The sequence below is a fragment of the Saccopteryx leptura genome, chromosome 12, assembly GCF_036850995.1.
Source record: "Saccopteryx leptura isolate mSacLep1 chromosome 12, mSacLep1_pri_phased_curated, whole genome shotgun sequence".
Lineage (NCBI taxonomy): Eukaryota > Metazoa > Chordata > Mammalia > Chiroptera > Emballonuridae > Saccopteryx > Saccopteryx leptura.
The window spans coordinates 18,059,946-18,074,629 of NC_089514.1; the positions used below are offsets into that span (position 1 = coordinate 18,059,946).

Genomic DNA, 14,684 nt, shown 5'->3' on the forward strand with positions numbered 1-14,684 from the left:
CTGATTACTACCAATTTAAACACTGGTGTGGGCCAGTGTACATCCCCTGCTGCCTGACACTCCCTACCCCTCACTTGGCTGTATCTAATCTGGCCCTGGGATTGCAAATCTGATTTAACCGAAGTTGTTACAATAATGTAGTTATTATGTCTGTAAGGTTCTTCAGGAGATCTGCAGGGCTCTCCCAAGAGGTAAAGACGACAGCTTTTGCTTACATAGACTTGTAGAATCTCTGTGGCATACCTTGCTTCTCAGTGTTTCTGTCATCTTAAATTATATTTTAATTAGTTTTCATTTTTAGCTCTTCCTACAACTTCCTAACATTTATTGCTTTAAAATATTTAAGTAAAAAAAAAAAAGTGCCTAAATCTTATTTTAATTTCCATAACTGCCTAGACAATGGCTACATATTAACATGAAATTTGGATTGGTGTTCTTTGGCAGTGTGTTCAGAGAAATGGTGACCAGATCTTAACACCAGGAATTAGGTCGAGTTGCCAATAAATTTTCTAATGAGAAGCATTTACTTTCCAGTGTTTGTCATGATAAGAAGGTTGATAGTTCAAACAATTTATTGCTGCTTTGTAGTATACATAATTAAATGAAGAAACATGTTAAACTCAAGGGAATTTTTATAGGTTACTTGCAATTGTTATTGCAGGCAACAACTTGTACATGATTTTATTTCCAAATCCACAAAAAACAAATTTTATACAAATCAGCACTGTAAAAATGTCAGTTACAGCCCCAGAGGCTTTGCTGGCAGAATAAGTGTCTAAATTCTAGGATATGGGAAACAGGATTTTTTTCTGAATTCTTTTTTTTTTCCATTTTCTTTTTTTTACAAAAAAAATTTACAAGTGAAATGTTACTACAAAACTTTTTATAAGGAATTTTTGCAAAACATTTACATTTTACCATCAACTATATCTGTTTTAAAATCATTACGTAGATTTAATACCCTATGCTGCACATCAATTTATGTGGGATGACAACTTAGTGACATGCATAAAAAAACACCACAAGGCATTAAAATGAAGACTTAAATACAAATATTGTTGCAATAAAACAGTTATAAAATTGAAAAACAGGACCTAAACATCATGCTTATCTAAGTTTGACAAATTAACTTTTTCTCCTAGATTACACACTTTTATTACTGCTCTCATGAGAGTGTGATAAATAATGACTTAACATCAAGTTCTAATGTAATCAGCAACACATACACAAACCTAACAAAAGAAAGGATACTGTAAGGAAAGACTAGCCTAACACTGGAGTTCTACCATGATAAATACATAGCTTCGCACTGATAATCACAATTAAAAAAATTTTTATAACAGTGGAAAGGGAATGAAAAGAGAAATGCCATTAAACCAGACTCTACTGCACATCTGTGCCCTATTACTTATAACAGCTATATCCCACTGAGTCAAACGAAGGGCACTGAAATTTACGATTCTTATAAGACAGAAAAGTGGCTTCAGAATGGTATGCAGAACAGACTGTCAAAAATATTTCTAATTTCAGTGGTGAAATGTGTACCTGCTAACACAAATTAATATATTTTATATGCTATCAAGCTACCCAGGTTCAATTTGTTAAATTTATAATAGGCCTCATTGTTGCTTAAAAATTAACTTCCATTTCTGAAGAGCATACATACATGGGTATGCATTAAAAGTGGATCATGGAATAATGGTGCAGAGAGCTCATACTTGGTATTATCAACAAAAAGTGTCACTCTGAGAAAACATGATTCAAACATTAAGAAAGTTTCTTTGCATAAAAAAATTTATAGCACTGATTGTGTAGCATAATGATAGATAAAATATATATTTGATGTTTCAGCTCCTATATAATAAAATTAAAATTAACACTACCAAATGCTCCTCTGTACCAAACAAAACAAACTGATTCTGATGTTTTAAAGCCAGATACATCAGTTGTTAAGAGTACATTAAATAAAATATACAAAACAATTTACAAAATCCAACTAAAATTTAAAGACTTTGTTACAAGTCTACAAAAGCTTTAAGAAACTTGAAATTTATAACCACAGTGTAAAAATTTTTTCCTTTAATCTCAAAGCTTTTTTATACAAACTGAAAGCACAAAAGACCTTCAGTTTTATATAACGCTACAAAGGGCTGGCCTAAAGTGTACATAGTGTAAACAGTGATCATTACAGTATTTCTCCTTCATCAAAAATACAAGAAATATCACAATTTTGGAAGAGAATTCGCATGAGTAGTACTTTTCCTGAAATAATAGAGAACGCACGAGAAAACATGTCAAAACAGTTCCCAAACTAATGATGTTAATAAATCAAGAAGTTAAAAACTTCAGTTTCCAAATGGTCAATTCCAATTCCGTTATGATTCTGTGTAAATACATTTTTAAAATAGGAAATATCTTACTAATAATATTTAAGCTACTGATATAGTCCAAACATTTTTCATATGAAACTTTTGGCCATCTTTCCTATAAGACCCTTGCATAAACAATGAAATAAATTTTTTTTAGTCATTTATTTAACTAACATTATTCTGATTTTTTAAAAAATAACTTTTGCTTCATAATATCATACCTGTTACATATCTGTTAGGCTGTCTTTTTAGGGGAAATTCAGTAACTAACATAACATAAAGACATTACTGTGTCATAAATTCTCATTAGCCTTCTAACACAGTACTAAATATAAAATGGGATTGACTAATTTTTATTAGAGAGGAAAATGGAAATTATAATGTACTTACAAGATAATTTTCTGCTGGCCTTAAATAAAGTGTGATAATTCTTTCTTTGGCTACCAAGTCAAAGCATAAAGAATTTTGCACATTGTCAACATAACTCATATTTACAGAATATGAAACTACAGATTGATTTATACTCTATGCAAACATTTCCAATATAAAACCTTAAAATGAATTTTGTGGTACAACCTAGGGTTAGGAATATCATCAATCCTAACTTCAAAACTTAACATATAAGTTAAGTTGTCTCGCTTAATTTTTCTGAAGCTATTATGAGTTTTGTTTTAACCATTTCCCCCACCCAGTATTTTCCTAAGGTTTCAATCTAAAATTTAACCTAAGGTTTAGCTCTAAGTTCCTCTTGTCTCTCCAAATGGAGAAAGTAATTAAACTTCACTGATTGTCTGCATACACACTACTATAATGTAGTGGTAATAAAGATCTGAGATGCATCTCAGATTACTTTTTTGGAACTTACCTAATTCAACTGTTGAAGAATGTCTAACATTTAGAAAAGACGGCCAAAACTATTTTCAGTTGATTTTCCAAAAATCAAGCTAAGGAAATAAAATATCATCCCTATCATCAGTTAACTATCTTGTTTTCTGTGCTATAGAAAAAGAAATCCATAAATTATTACTGACTGAATTTAAAACAAAGTATTTCAACGACAACAAGTCCAATTAAGGTCCAGCCTGCAAACTACTGAGTCTGTCTTTCTAAACATGCTAACACATGGCGGGAAGAGAGGGGAAGGTTCAGTTTCAACATTATATGACAATTTCCAAAAAACTACAACTTAGAGTATGGAGGAAATACTTTTCTATCTGTTTCTAGTATATCAATTTGCTTTTTGTATTTTTAAAAATTAAACACTTTACATGTTGACCCAAAATCTTGGAATACGTAAAGAAGCCAAGAATGAAAACATGATTTCCTACTCTGTAATCCACTTGACCAGCCCACTTCCAGATTTTCAAAGGTGTGTAAACTTAAGTGCAGCACTAGAGGTCTCTTTTATAAATAACTTTTCAGAATTCTTCCATGTTGGCTGAAACATTGGGAGTTGCTGGGTTTGAATCTTGAGAAATGGCCGCAACTGTGACGATTCTGGGGGAGCCAAGCACCTCTGTGACAGACGAGTCCAGTTCTCCCGAGGTAACAATGGCAAGAGCTGTCCCACCACCTTTCTTATTCTGGTGCGTTTTGACGTGTTTGGAGAGATGGTCACTCCGCATAAACCTTTTAGAACATTCTGGGCATTCAAATCTCTTTTCACCTAAACAGAAAAATAGTAAACAATAGTAATTCATTCCATTTGAACAAAATTATTTTAAATAATTTCTCTTCTGGTCATACTACACTTTTAACTTTTGACTAGGTGCAAACTACTTTGTTTTTATTTTTAAATGCTATCAAACAAACAGTGCAATGCAGGAGACACAACAGCACGTGACTGGGAATAAAAGACGCACGTTAAAGTCTTGGTTTTGCTAAGAACCAAGTAAAAGCTGAAGCAAGTAAAATAACCCTTCTGGGCTTCCGTTTTCCCATCTCCAGAATAAGAGGGTTTCCAACAGATGACCCTTACAGCCTCTCGCAGGTGTACTAATACACAGTGTGGGAGGCTCACACACTCTGCCTTGAGAACTGCTGTCTGGGTTTTTGTTATAATGCCTAAAGGCATAAAAGTATCTTAGAACAATTTCAAATAAAATCAGTTAATAATTTAGTAGTGTATTGAGTCCTCACAAGGCAAAAATGAGAATCGGGCAAACACTGCATTTCAACTAACAGAGTTGTTAGGTCTCAAGGAATAAAGCTGTCAGGTTCTGGTATAAAGTGACCTTATCTATGGTCTCTTTAACACAGAAGAAGTTCTACTGAAACTCTCCACTTCTACATTCTGGAATAAAAACTAACTAACTGGTAACAAAAGAAAAAGGCCATTTCAATTTTGTGTATAACAGATTGAGCAGGTAAAAAAATATTGGTTAAGTGGTATATTGTGACATCCACGATGGAACAGCTGGTATCTTCAGTCCTTGCTTCTGAGACTGGAACTTAAGGGAAGGAAAGGTCTTCTCAGCCTGACAGGAGGACTTGGATAATAAAGTTCATTCAGTTCAGCTGACTTCTTTGCTTGGCCTACTTTACTTTGACTTACCAATAGAAAATCTATCTGTTCAAGTTTGTCCATGTCAGATATTTTCCCCTCTTCTTTATGTGTTTGCTTTTATTTTTTTTTAATTGTATTTGCAGTATCTCATTGAACTTTTCTTTCTCTTTCAGTCTTGAAAAATTAAAGGATAAATAAATGGTTTATACAAAATTCTCAAAGACATTAAAAATAAAAGCAGCTAAGGTTTAAGATAAAAGTGATTTGCATTTATGAATGCTAATACCTAGACAAGGATGAAAAATAATTAAATGAGGGTTTAATTTTAGGACCAATTTTGAAGTACAAATTTAGGACCAATTTGAAGGACCAAATTTGAAATGGGACCAAGTTTCCCATTTGCTTTCAAAAGAAAAATTCTCTTTACGTATTTTAAACCTGAAAAATATCTTAAAGATCTTATTTTACATTCTCACTGTATCCATGTGTAAGTTGAGGCTCCAGAAACTAATGTGCTTGAGAATCACACAACTTATTAATAGCAAAGCAGAATTCAAGGCACCCAGTTTCAGTGTGGGCTCTTTATGCTGCATCACCAGAGTGCAACCAGAGACCGCTGTTCTTCGGCAGTAACGCGGCAAGGACACCCAGACAGAACTCAGGAGGCGCCGGCCTGACAACACGGTATGGTCCAGGAAGCGCTGGACCAACTGGGTGCTCAGCCTACACAGTGGCTGTTCAACGAGCACTTGTCAGCTGGGGTGTTCATGAACTCAGTCACTTTTCAACAAATATTTGTAGAACGCTTGCAATGTGCCAGGCACCAGCAATACAAAAGTGAACAAGTGAGAATCTCTGACTTGAAGAAACTTTCATGATCTTGAGACCTTATTAGCAACCACGTGGGGCTCTGGTTAAGCTTCAGTAAGAAAGAAATCCCTGCCTGCCGCATGGAAAATGCAAGATAAATGGGAAATGATGTGACACGGTTTGTTTGCGGTCTACCAAGTCTGTCTCCTGATAAGAAGTGTGGCTGTTCAACTGATTTCAAGAAATATGGCCAGAATCTCAAAATAATTATGTTGTACAATTAAACTATCATTAGGGAAATGATACTTCAGTTTATTATCCTTTTCCACAGAAGTGTGTGTTCTGTGATGTCAGAATTTCTAAATCTCTTACTCTTAGCACACATTATCTCCAGGAGGAACGGAATTCTTGTACTAATTACACATGCTATATTTTAAATTAGTTTATAGTTATTCTTAGTAGGGTAATACTTTTGGTAATTAGTACAATTACTTATCAAAATGGTTAATATTAGTTTATTGACAGTAGGCAGAATGGCTCCCCCCAAATACATCCATTCCCTTAATCCCTAGAACTTGTGAATATGTTTTACTACATGGCAAAAGAAATGTTAGCTACAGTTACAGGTAATACAGGGAGACTATTTAGACATGTCTAAGTGGGCCTAACCCTAGCACAGGAGTCTCCGGAGCAGAGAGCTCTCTGTAGCTGCAGGCAGAGATGGAGCAGGGAAATCAGGTCAGAAGTTGAGAGGGACCTGACCTGCTGCTGGAGGAGGGCCACAGGGGAAGAGGGAGAAAAAACATCAGCAGCCTCCAAAGCAAAAACACCAGCCCCAGCTGACAGCCAGCAAGGACACAGAGGCTCCCGTCCTACAACAAATAAAGGCTGAATTTGGTTGCCAGAGTCAAAGATGTAGGAAGCAAATTCTTGGGCAAGGAGCACAGCCCCAGCTGACACCGATTTAGACTACAAAATGTTAAGCAGACCGAGGCTGAGCTTCCTCAAATGCGGACTAAAGAAACTGTGATATAATAAATGCATGTGGTTTAGGCTGCTCAATTTGCGGTGGTTTATTATGACAGCAATAGAAAACAGTTACATAAGATACACCCTTAAAAAAATTAAAGCCTAGTAAGAAAATAAATTATAGCTGTTATACTGTATAGTTCAAGATCTGTGAAATACCTTCATTACAAGTACCCAAAGCATGTCAAGGACAAATTCAAAATTTTTCTGTAAGACAGGTATTTTCAAATGGTGTGCCTTGAGAATTTTAAAACATGCAATACTGTTGTAAGGTAACTAAATCTACAAATCCGCAGGTGTTAGTAGTGAGGAGCCCTGAGGAGCCGCTGCGCCACCTCACCCGCAGGTGTTGTAAAGTACCAAAAGCTACAGAATCGATATTAATATTTTAAGAGGCTTAAAGAACATTTTATTAATTTGGGTTAAGGTGTGCAGAGAAATTTTGTGAATAATCTCTGTACTGTGTGACTGGCATACAAGCAGGATGGCCCTTGGCATTGCATTGTAAATGCAAAGGGGAGGAAAACATGGATTCCCTGACAATCCACCACACCTGTGGGGAAAGGGGTGAATGGCTAGCCAGGTGCAGGAAGAGAAAAGCCAAAATAAACCTTTTCTTATAGTAATGAGCCATTTGCGGGCATTTGCCCCCACGGAAACTACCTCTCCCATATGAATGCATATAGTTAATGTGTGTGACTCTGGACAAAGAGATAGCGGATAAACATTAGAAAATATACGAATGTCTCTTAATACGTAAAGAAACATCTTTCTATCATTGTATTGACTTGTAAATTTTGTTTTCTCCAAAATGATGTATGGCTTGCAAATTGAACATGGTCCTATCATGTTAAAGGACATATGACTATAACCAATAGTGGTAAGGGGCTCCTAATTGCAATTTTTGCTTCTATACTTCCTGCTTGCAAAACTATAAAAACTAGGTAGAACAAAGGGCCGGTGCGCTCTCCCTCAGATTTCTGTCCGAGTTGCCGCCGCTTAACCAAGCTAGACAATAAAGCTTTGGTGTATAATCGATGGATTTTGTTTGTGTCTTCAGTGTTTCGAGTCCCTCCGGATTAGGCTTAACAGTAGAGGCCTATAAATCCAAATAAGTTTTTGTAAAGTTTTATTTTTAATTTTTTTTTTTTTGTATTTTTCTGAAGCTGGAAATGGGGAGAAACAGTCAGACAGATTCCCGCATGCACCTAACCGGGATCCACCCGGCACGCCCACCAGGGGCGAAGCTCTGCTGCGACCAGAGCCACTCTAGCGCCTGGGGCAGAGGCCAAGGAGCCATCCCCAGCGCCCGGGCCATATTTGCTCCAATGGAGCCTTGGCTGCGGGAGGGGAAGAGAGAGACATGGAGGAAGGGGGAGGTGAAGAAGCAAATGGGTGCTTCTCCTATGTGCCCTGGCCGGGAATCAAACCCAGGTCCCCCGCACGCCAGGCCGATGCTCTACCGCTGAGCCAACTGGCCAGGGCCTGTAAAGTTTTATTAAAGGAGGAAATTTATTAAATATGCCGGCCGCATATGGCTGACACAGGGCAACTGACCCAAATTGTGCAGCCCCCCAAAACAGTTCAGGGGCTGTTTATATACTCCTAATTATACATGGGAGGGGAGAAAACCTGACATCACGGCATAAGTTTATACCTTTTGTTTAGAGATACATACATTAATTTCATGATTTCAGAGGGGAGGGGTGGTTTCCATGGGAACAAAATGCCTGCAAACGATCCATCAGCCTAAGAAAAGATTTAATTCCTTTCTCCCTACACCTGGCGAGCATTGACCCTTCCCCCATAGGAATGGGGGAAGGTCAGGGAATCCAAACCTCCTTTCTCTTCCTGCATTTACAACACAATGCCATCTTGGTCTTATGCTAATCACACAAGCATAGAAATCACACTCACAAAATCTTTCTGCATGCCTAGCCCAAATTGAAAAAATGTTCTTTAAATTTCCTAAAATATTAATATTAATTCTGTAGCTTTTGGCATTTTACAACAATACCTGACTATTTAGTCAGGGGCACTGACCTCTTTTTTCCTTAGACTGTCAAATATTTTAAAAAACACAACAGTAACTGTCCAGTGTAAATGAGTCAAAATTATTCTTATTTTTTGTGTCAGATCAGGAAAAAATAGTTTTTGGTGTGCCACAGAATTTTAGGTTTAGGTGTGCTATGAGCTGAAAAAGATTGAAAATGGCTGCTCTAGGCCTGACCTGTGGTGGCGCAGTGGGATAAAGCGTTGACTTGGAAATGCTGGGGTCGCCGGTTCAAAACCCTGGGCTTGCCTGGTCAAGGCACATATGGGAGTTGATGCTTCCAGCTCCTCCCCCCTTCTCTCTCTCTCTCTCTCTCTCTCTCTCTCTCTCTCTCCCTCTCTCCTCTCTAAAAAAATAAAAAATAAAAAAATAAAAAAATAAAAATAAAAAAAAAAGAAAATGGCTGCTCTAAGGAAATCCCAATAACATAACTCAATTCTGGCTTAATAAATTGACTATGGAAAAAATTTTTTTGCTTCTTTGCCTAGATTACTAAGAAAACGCCATGCTGTACTACATGGCTATTAACATACAGTAGACTCTTTTCAAATAACTGAAGTAGAAAATTCATATTTAGAAACATTGGATGACTTCCTACCATGATATTCTCTTTTTTTTTTGTATTTTTCCAAAGTGAGAAGCAGAGGGGAGGCAGGCAGACAGACTCCTGCATGCATCCGACCAGGAGCCACTCGGCATGCCCACCAGGGGGCGATGCTCGGCCCCTCTGGAGCATTGCTCCATTGCAACCAGAGCCATTCTAGCGCCTGAGGCAGAGGCCATGGAGGCATCCTCAGTGCCCAGGCCAACCTTGCTCCAATGGACCGTTGGCTGCGGGAGGGTTGGTCAAATAATTTGTAAGTATGATGTATATTAGGGGTCCCCAAACTACGGCCCACGGGCCACATGCGGCCCCCTGAGGCCATTTATCCGGCCCCCGCCGCACTTCTGGAAGGGGCACCTCTTTCATTGGTGGTCAGTGAGAGGAGCATAGTTCCCATTGAAATACTGGTCAGTTTGTTGATTTAAATTTACTTGTTCTTTATTTTAAATATTGTATTTGTTCCCGTTTTGTTTTTTTACTTTAAAATAAGATATCTGCAGTGTGCATAGGAATTTGTTCATAGCTTTTTTTTATAGTCTGGCCCTCCAACGGTCTGAAGGACAGTGAACTGGCCCCCTGTGTAAAAAGTTTGGGGACCCCTGATGTATATGTTTGCTTGCTTATAGTTTGCATTGGGTGTGGGAGACAGGCTGTAAACCAGCAAAGTCATTATAGCCTAAGGCCTAGTGTTTTTTTTTGTTTTGTTTTGTTTTTGTATTTTTCTGAAGCTGGAAACGGGGAGAGACAGTCAGACAGACTCCCGCATGCGCCCAACCGGGATCCACCCGGCAAGCCCACCAGGGGGCAATGCTCTGCCCACCAGGGGGCAATGCTCTGCCCCTCCAGGGCGTCGCTCTGTTGCGACCAGAGCCACTCCAGCGCCTGGGGCAGAGGCCAAGGAGCCATCCCCAGCGCCCGGGCCATCTTTGCTCCAATGGAGCCTTGCTGCGGGAGGGGAAGAGAGAGACAGAGAGGAAGGAGAGGGGGAGGGGTGGAGAAGCAGATGGGCGCTTCTCCTATGTGCCCTGGCTGGGAATCGAACTCGGGACTTCTGCACGCCAGGCCGACGCTCTACCACTGAGCCAACCGGCCAGGGCTAAGGCCTAGTTTTAAGACTAAGCCTTTCCCGTCTTTTAAATTACTAAGATCTTCTCAAAACTAAGCTTCTCCCTACAATCTTGACTGTTGCATGATGTGGGTTGGTGCACTTTTATGAGGAATCCCATTTATGCCTCAGATAAGGGACTCTGTATCAGAGACTCCCTTGGATTCTATGTATGTATTTTGTGTGACCCTGGGCTTATCTGTAGGGCAGTGTTCCCACCAGGGGCTCTGGAGAATCCTTCACTGGCCCATTCTCGCCTTCTGATAACTTCTGGGACCCCTTGGCACTCACTGACTTGAAGCTGCATCTCTCTAATCTCTACCTCTAACTTCACATTGCCTTTTCCCCTGTGTTTTTCCCTTTTTTAAATGGTCGTCTTCATTGGATTTAGGGCCCACTAGAAAACCTGGCATAGTATGCCCCATTTTACTTCATCTAATATGCAAAGAACAGGTTTCTGAATAAGGTTTCGTTCACAGATACCAGGGATTAGAATTTGAACATATTTTTCTGGGAGACACAATTCAACCCATTATCTGGGAACTTTTTAATGTCTGGAATTTATAATAGACAAGTGAAAGCACACTATTTGCTCAATAATTAACTTTCATCAAATGTCAGTATGTGGCATATATATAATTTCTCAGTAAAAATAACCAGACTTTTATATATAACTCACAGAAATCATTTTGTGATTTTTTCCCTAAGAAATCTAGCTATTCACACTTAGAGCCCAGCAGTCCGTGGGTCCCTCCACTGCTCCCCCTTAAGTCCTCAGCCCTCATTCCCTAATGGGCACTCTCACCTACCCAGCCTAAGCACATCTTTCCACAAGTACACTCAATTCTCCTCTGTCCTTACCTGTGGGGAAAAGTAAAAGGGGAAGGGATGATAATTTGAGGGAAGTAATATGGCTTCAATTTTCTTGAAGTGAAAGATTAGGAGTAGATGAGGCTCAGTGGAAGTCACAAGGAAAATAAGACTTAAAAAGGTTTGTGTAATTATGAAAGTACTTAGAAAGCTGACACCACAGAAAAGGACTGATAGACTCTTCTGAGAGACTGGCTGAGATACGAGTCCATGAATTTACAGGGACATCAGTTTGCACGAGTAGTTTTTTGTTTCCTCCTTCAGAATTTAGTCAAATATAGAAGCCCTTTGGTCATTTCACTATAAATGCATTCTTAAAAAAGCTATTTTAGCCTGACCAGGCAGTGGCGCAGTGGATAAAGCGTCGGACTGGGATGTGGAAGGACCCAGGTTCGAGACCCCGAGGTCGCCAGTTTGAGTGCGGGCTCATCTGGCTGAGCAAAAAGCTCACCAGCTCGGACCCAAGGTCGCTGGCTTGAGCAAGGGGTTACTCAGTCTGCTGAAAGCCCATGGTCAAGGCACATATGAGAAAGCAATCAATGAACAACTAAGGTATCACAACGAAAAACTGATGATTGATGCTTCTCATCTCTCTCCGTTCCTGTCTGTCCCTATCTATCCCTCTCTCTGATTCTGTAAAAAAATTAATAAAATCTTTAAAAAAAAAAAAGCTATTTTATCTTCTCCAATCATCTATAAATGGATGACTACATCAAGATCTAGATTTCTCAACTGTGAATCTGACATCTCCTAGATGTGCTCTGGGCAGCCTCATTTAACATGTCATAAACAGAATTTATCAATTCTCTCTAATCCTTGTAATTCTTCAGAAATAAAGAAGAAAGACCCAAAACCATAAAAGAGGTCATGTCAATAAAGATGACAACCTCCAAAAATTCACTCCTCTATGAAAAGAATCAGAAAACTGAACAAAAACGATCAGTTGACCTTTTCTGACTCTGGGAATTAAACAAGGTTTACAGGAACTCTGGGAGTGTTTTCTTTCCTTTTTTTTTTTTTTTTTAAAAAAATGGCTGAATCTTGACAAGAACAGAAAGCTTTGTGTTGTTTTAAACATTTTTCTTTCTTTCTTTCTTTCTTTTTTACAGAGACAGAGTCAGAGAGAGGGATAGACAGGGACAGACAGGAACGGAGAGAGATGAGAAGCATCAATCATTAGTTTTTTGTTGTAACACCGCACTCAAGCTGGTGACCTCGAGGTCTTGGACCTGGGTCCTCCGCATCCCAGTCCGACGCTCTATCCACTGCGCTACCGGCTGGTCAGGCCAGCTTTGTGGTGTTTTAATTTGCCTAACTCCATGTTCTGCTACTCCCCAGCCACCTGGCAGCCAGCAGAGGAAGCAGAACAGAACTGGAGGTTTTTCAAATTCTCATTCCCAAAGAATTAACATCGTCTGATCTGTCTAGTTCTTCGGACTTGTGGTCCTTTGGAAGACCGCATGTAAGACTTGTATTTAACAAGCTACTTGGAGGGTAGCCCAATGTGAAAACCTTCTTTGAGGAGAGAGAAGGCTCTGTGTTTGTCTAAATCAATTATGGGGAAGTGTTTTAACTTCATGGAAGGAAGAGGCAATGAATAATACTTAAGACAAGTAATAGATAAACTAAACAACAAGTTTAAAAGGAAAAGCTGGGAATAAGATGTCCATAGGGGTTTTGAAAAGTTCTGACATACTCCTTGGAATCTAGAAGGCTACCTACATGCTCAGGACTGTTAGCCTGCTCAGTGAAGGCCTGAGAAGGCCAAACTCTCGCCTGTGCCTACCCTTGGAGGCTCTGCGTAAGCAGGGAGTGAGATGGGGCATGTCAAAAGGGCAGCAGAGGTAACCTAAAACAATTTCCATTGGCCAAAGGTAGAATGATTTGAGTAAGAAAAAATAACAGTATTGGGTTATGACTCTCCAAATAAAATATATGCTCATGAGTCCACAGTGATATAAATAAATGACTGAATAAACATACAACTGGGGAAGAAGGTATTATATAAATCTTCCTTACACAAGAATTACAACTAAAAACTGTACAAGCAATGAAGGGGAAAAAATGACCTTTAGCATACCATAGTAATAATTACTGCAGGCAAGATAAAATGAGAAATGCTAAAAGTGAAATATTTGTATGTTCTTTAAAGAGAAACAGGACGCCTGGCCCGTGGTGGCGCAGTGAATAAAGTGTTGGCCAGGAATGCTGAGGTTGCTGTTCAAAACCCCGGGCTTGCTCGGTCAAGGCATTTAAAAGAAGCAACGAGCAAGCAATGAACAACTAAAGTGAAGCAACTATGAGTTGATACTTCTTGCCTGGTCAAGGCACATATGGGAGTTGATGCTTCCTGCTCCTCCCCTTTTCTCTGTCTCTCTTACTCTCTTTTCTTCTTTAAAATGAATGAATAAATAAATAATATATTTAAAGATACTTCTTGCTCCCCTCCCTATTCTCTCTGTAAAATCAATAAACAAAATCTTTAAAAAATAAACAGGATATTTGAGTAAACTCAAAGAATCACCTCCAAAATACAAAAGTAACAAAAATGTTAAAATAACAATGAAAGGGGAAAAACAGCAATTAGAAATTTCACCAAAAATATGTAATCACTGTACATTATATAGTTGTAATGTAATTATTATTTACTAATTTTTAACTTTAAGAACTAAGTTATGAAAAAAGGAGACATTGCTTATTGAAATGTAAGCATTTTAACATCAAATGAAAGGAGAGAGAGAGTAAAAGTTTAGGTGAGAGAAGGTAAGAGGTGAAAGAGATGGGAAATGAACACAGTGGGTCAAGAGATAATGTTCAGCATGCTTACAGTTAAAAAAGAAATAGTGTCATCAGATGGTGCAAACTGAGATAAATTCTTAACTCTCAAAGCAAGAAGTCAATAGTTTCTAATACTATTAAAAGATCAATAAATAATACTTTAGGCATAATAGTTAGCTATATACTAGCCATCACAGGAAGAATTAAAATGTAAAAATAGTTAAAAGATTAAATATAATTTTCTCTTGGGAGAACAGGGGTGGGGCAAAGACTGCACGATCCTTCTATATGATTTTGATTTTAATACCATATGCATGTATCATTTGGAAGTTTTTTTAAAATTTATTTTATATAAAGCAAAAAAATATCTATTATTTTCAGCAGTGAATAAAAATAACTCGTTCAGCCCTAGCCGGATAGCTCAGCTGGTTAACAGTATGATCCTGAAGCACAGAGACTGCTGGTTCGATCACTGGTCAGGACACATACAGGAACACAGATTGATGTTCCTGTCTGTCTGTCTGTCTCTCTCTCTATACATATCTCTACCCCACCTTCCT

The 14,684-nt window shown here is 38.4% G+C and overlaps 1 protein-coding gene across 2 annotated transcripts in view; it reads right to left on the reverse strand.

Annotated features, from left to right (window-relative positions):
* Positions 1–626: 626 nt before the first annotated feature.
* Positions 627–14,684, reverse strand: part of SP4 (Sp4 transcription factor) — a 76,406-nt gene continuing 62,348 nt past the window's right edge. For both annotated transcript variants that reach the window (XM_066353822.1, XM_066353821.1), the window contains exon 6: positions 627–4,035. In XM_066353822.1, the coding sequence (XP_066209919.1) occupies positions 3,788–4,035 (248 nt within the window). In that variant the 3' untranslated portion in view covers positions 627–3,787. The remainder of the gene's footprint in view (positions 4,036–14,684) is intronic.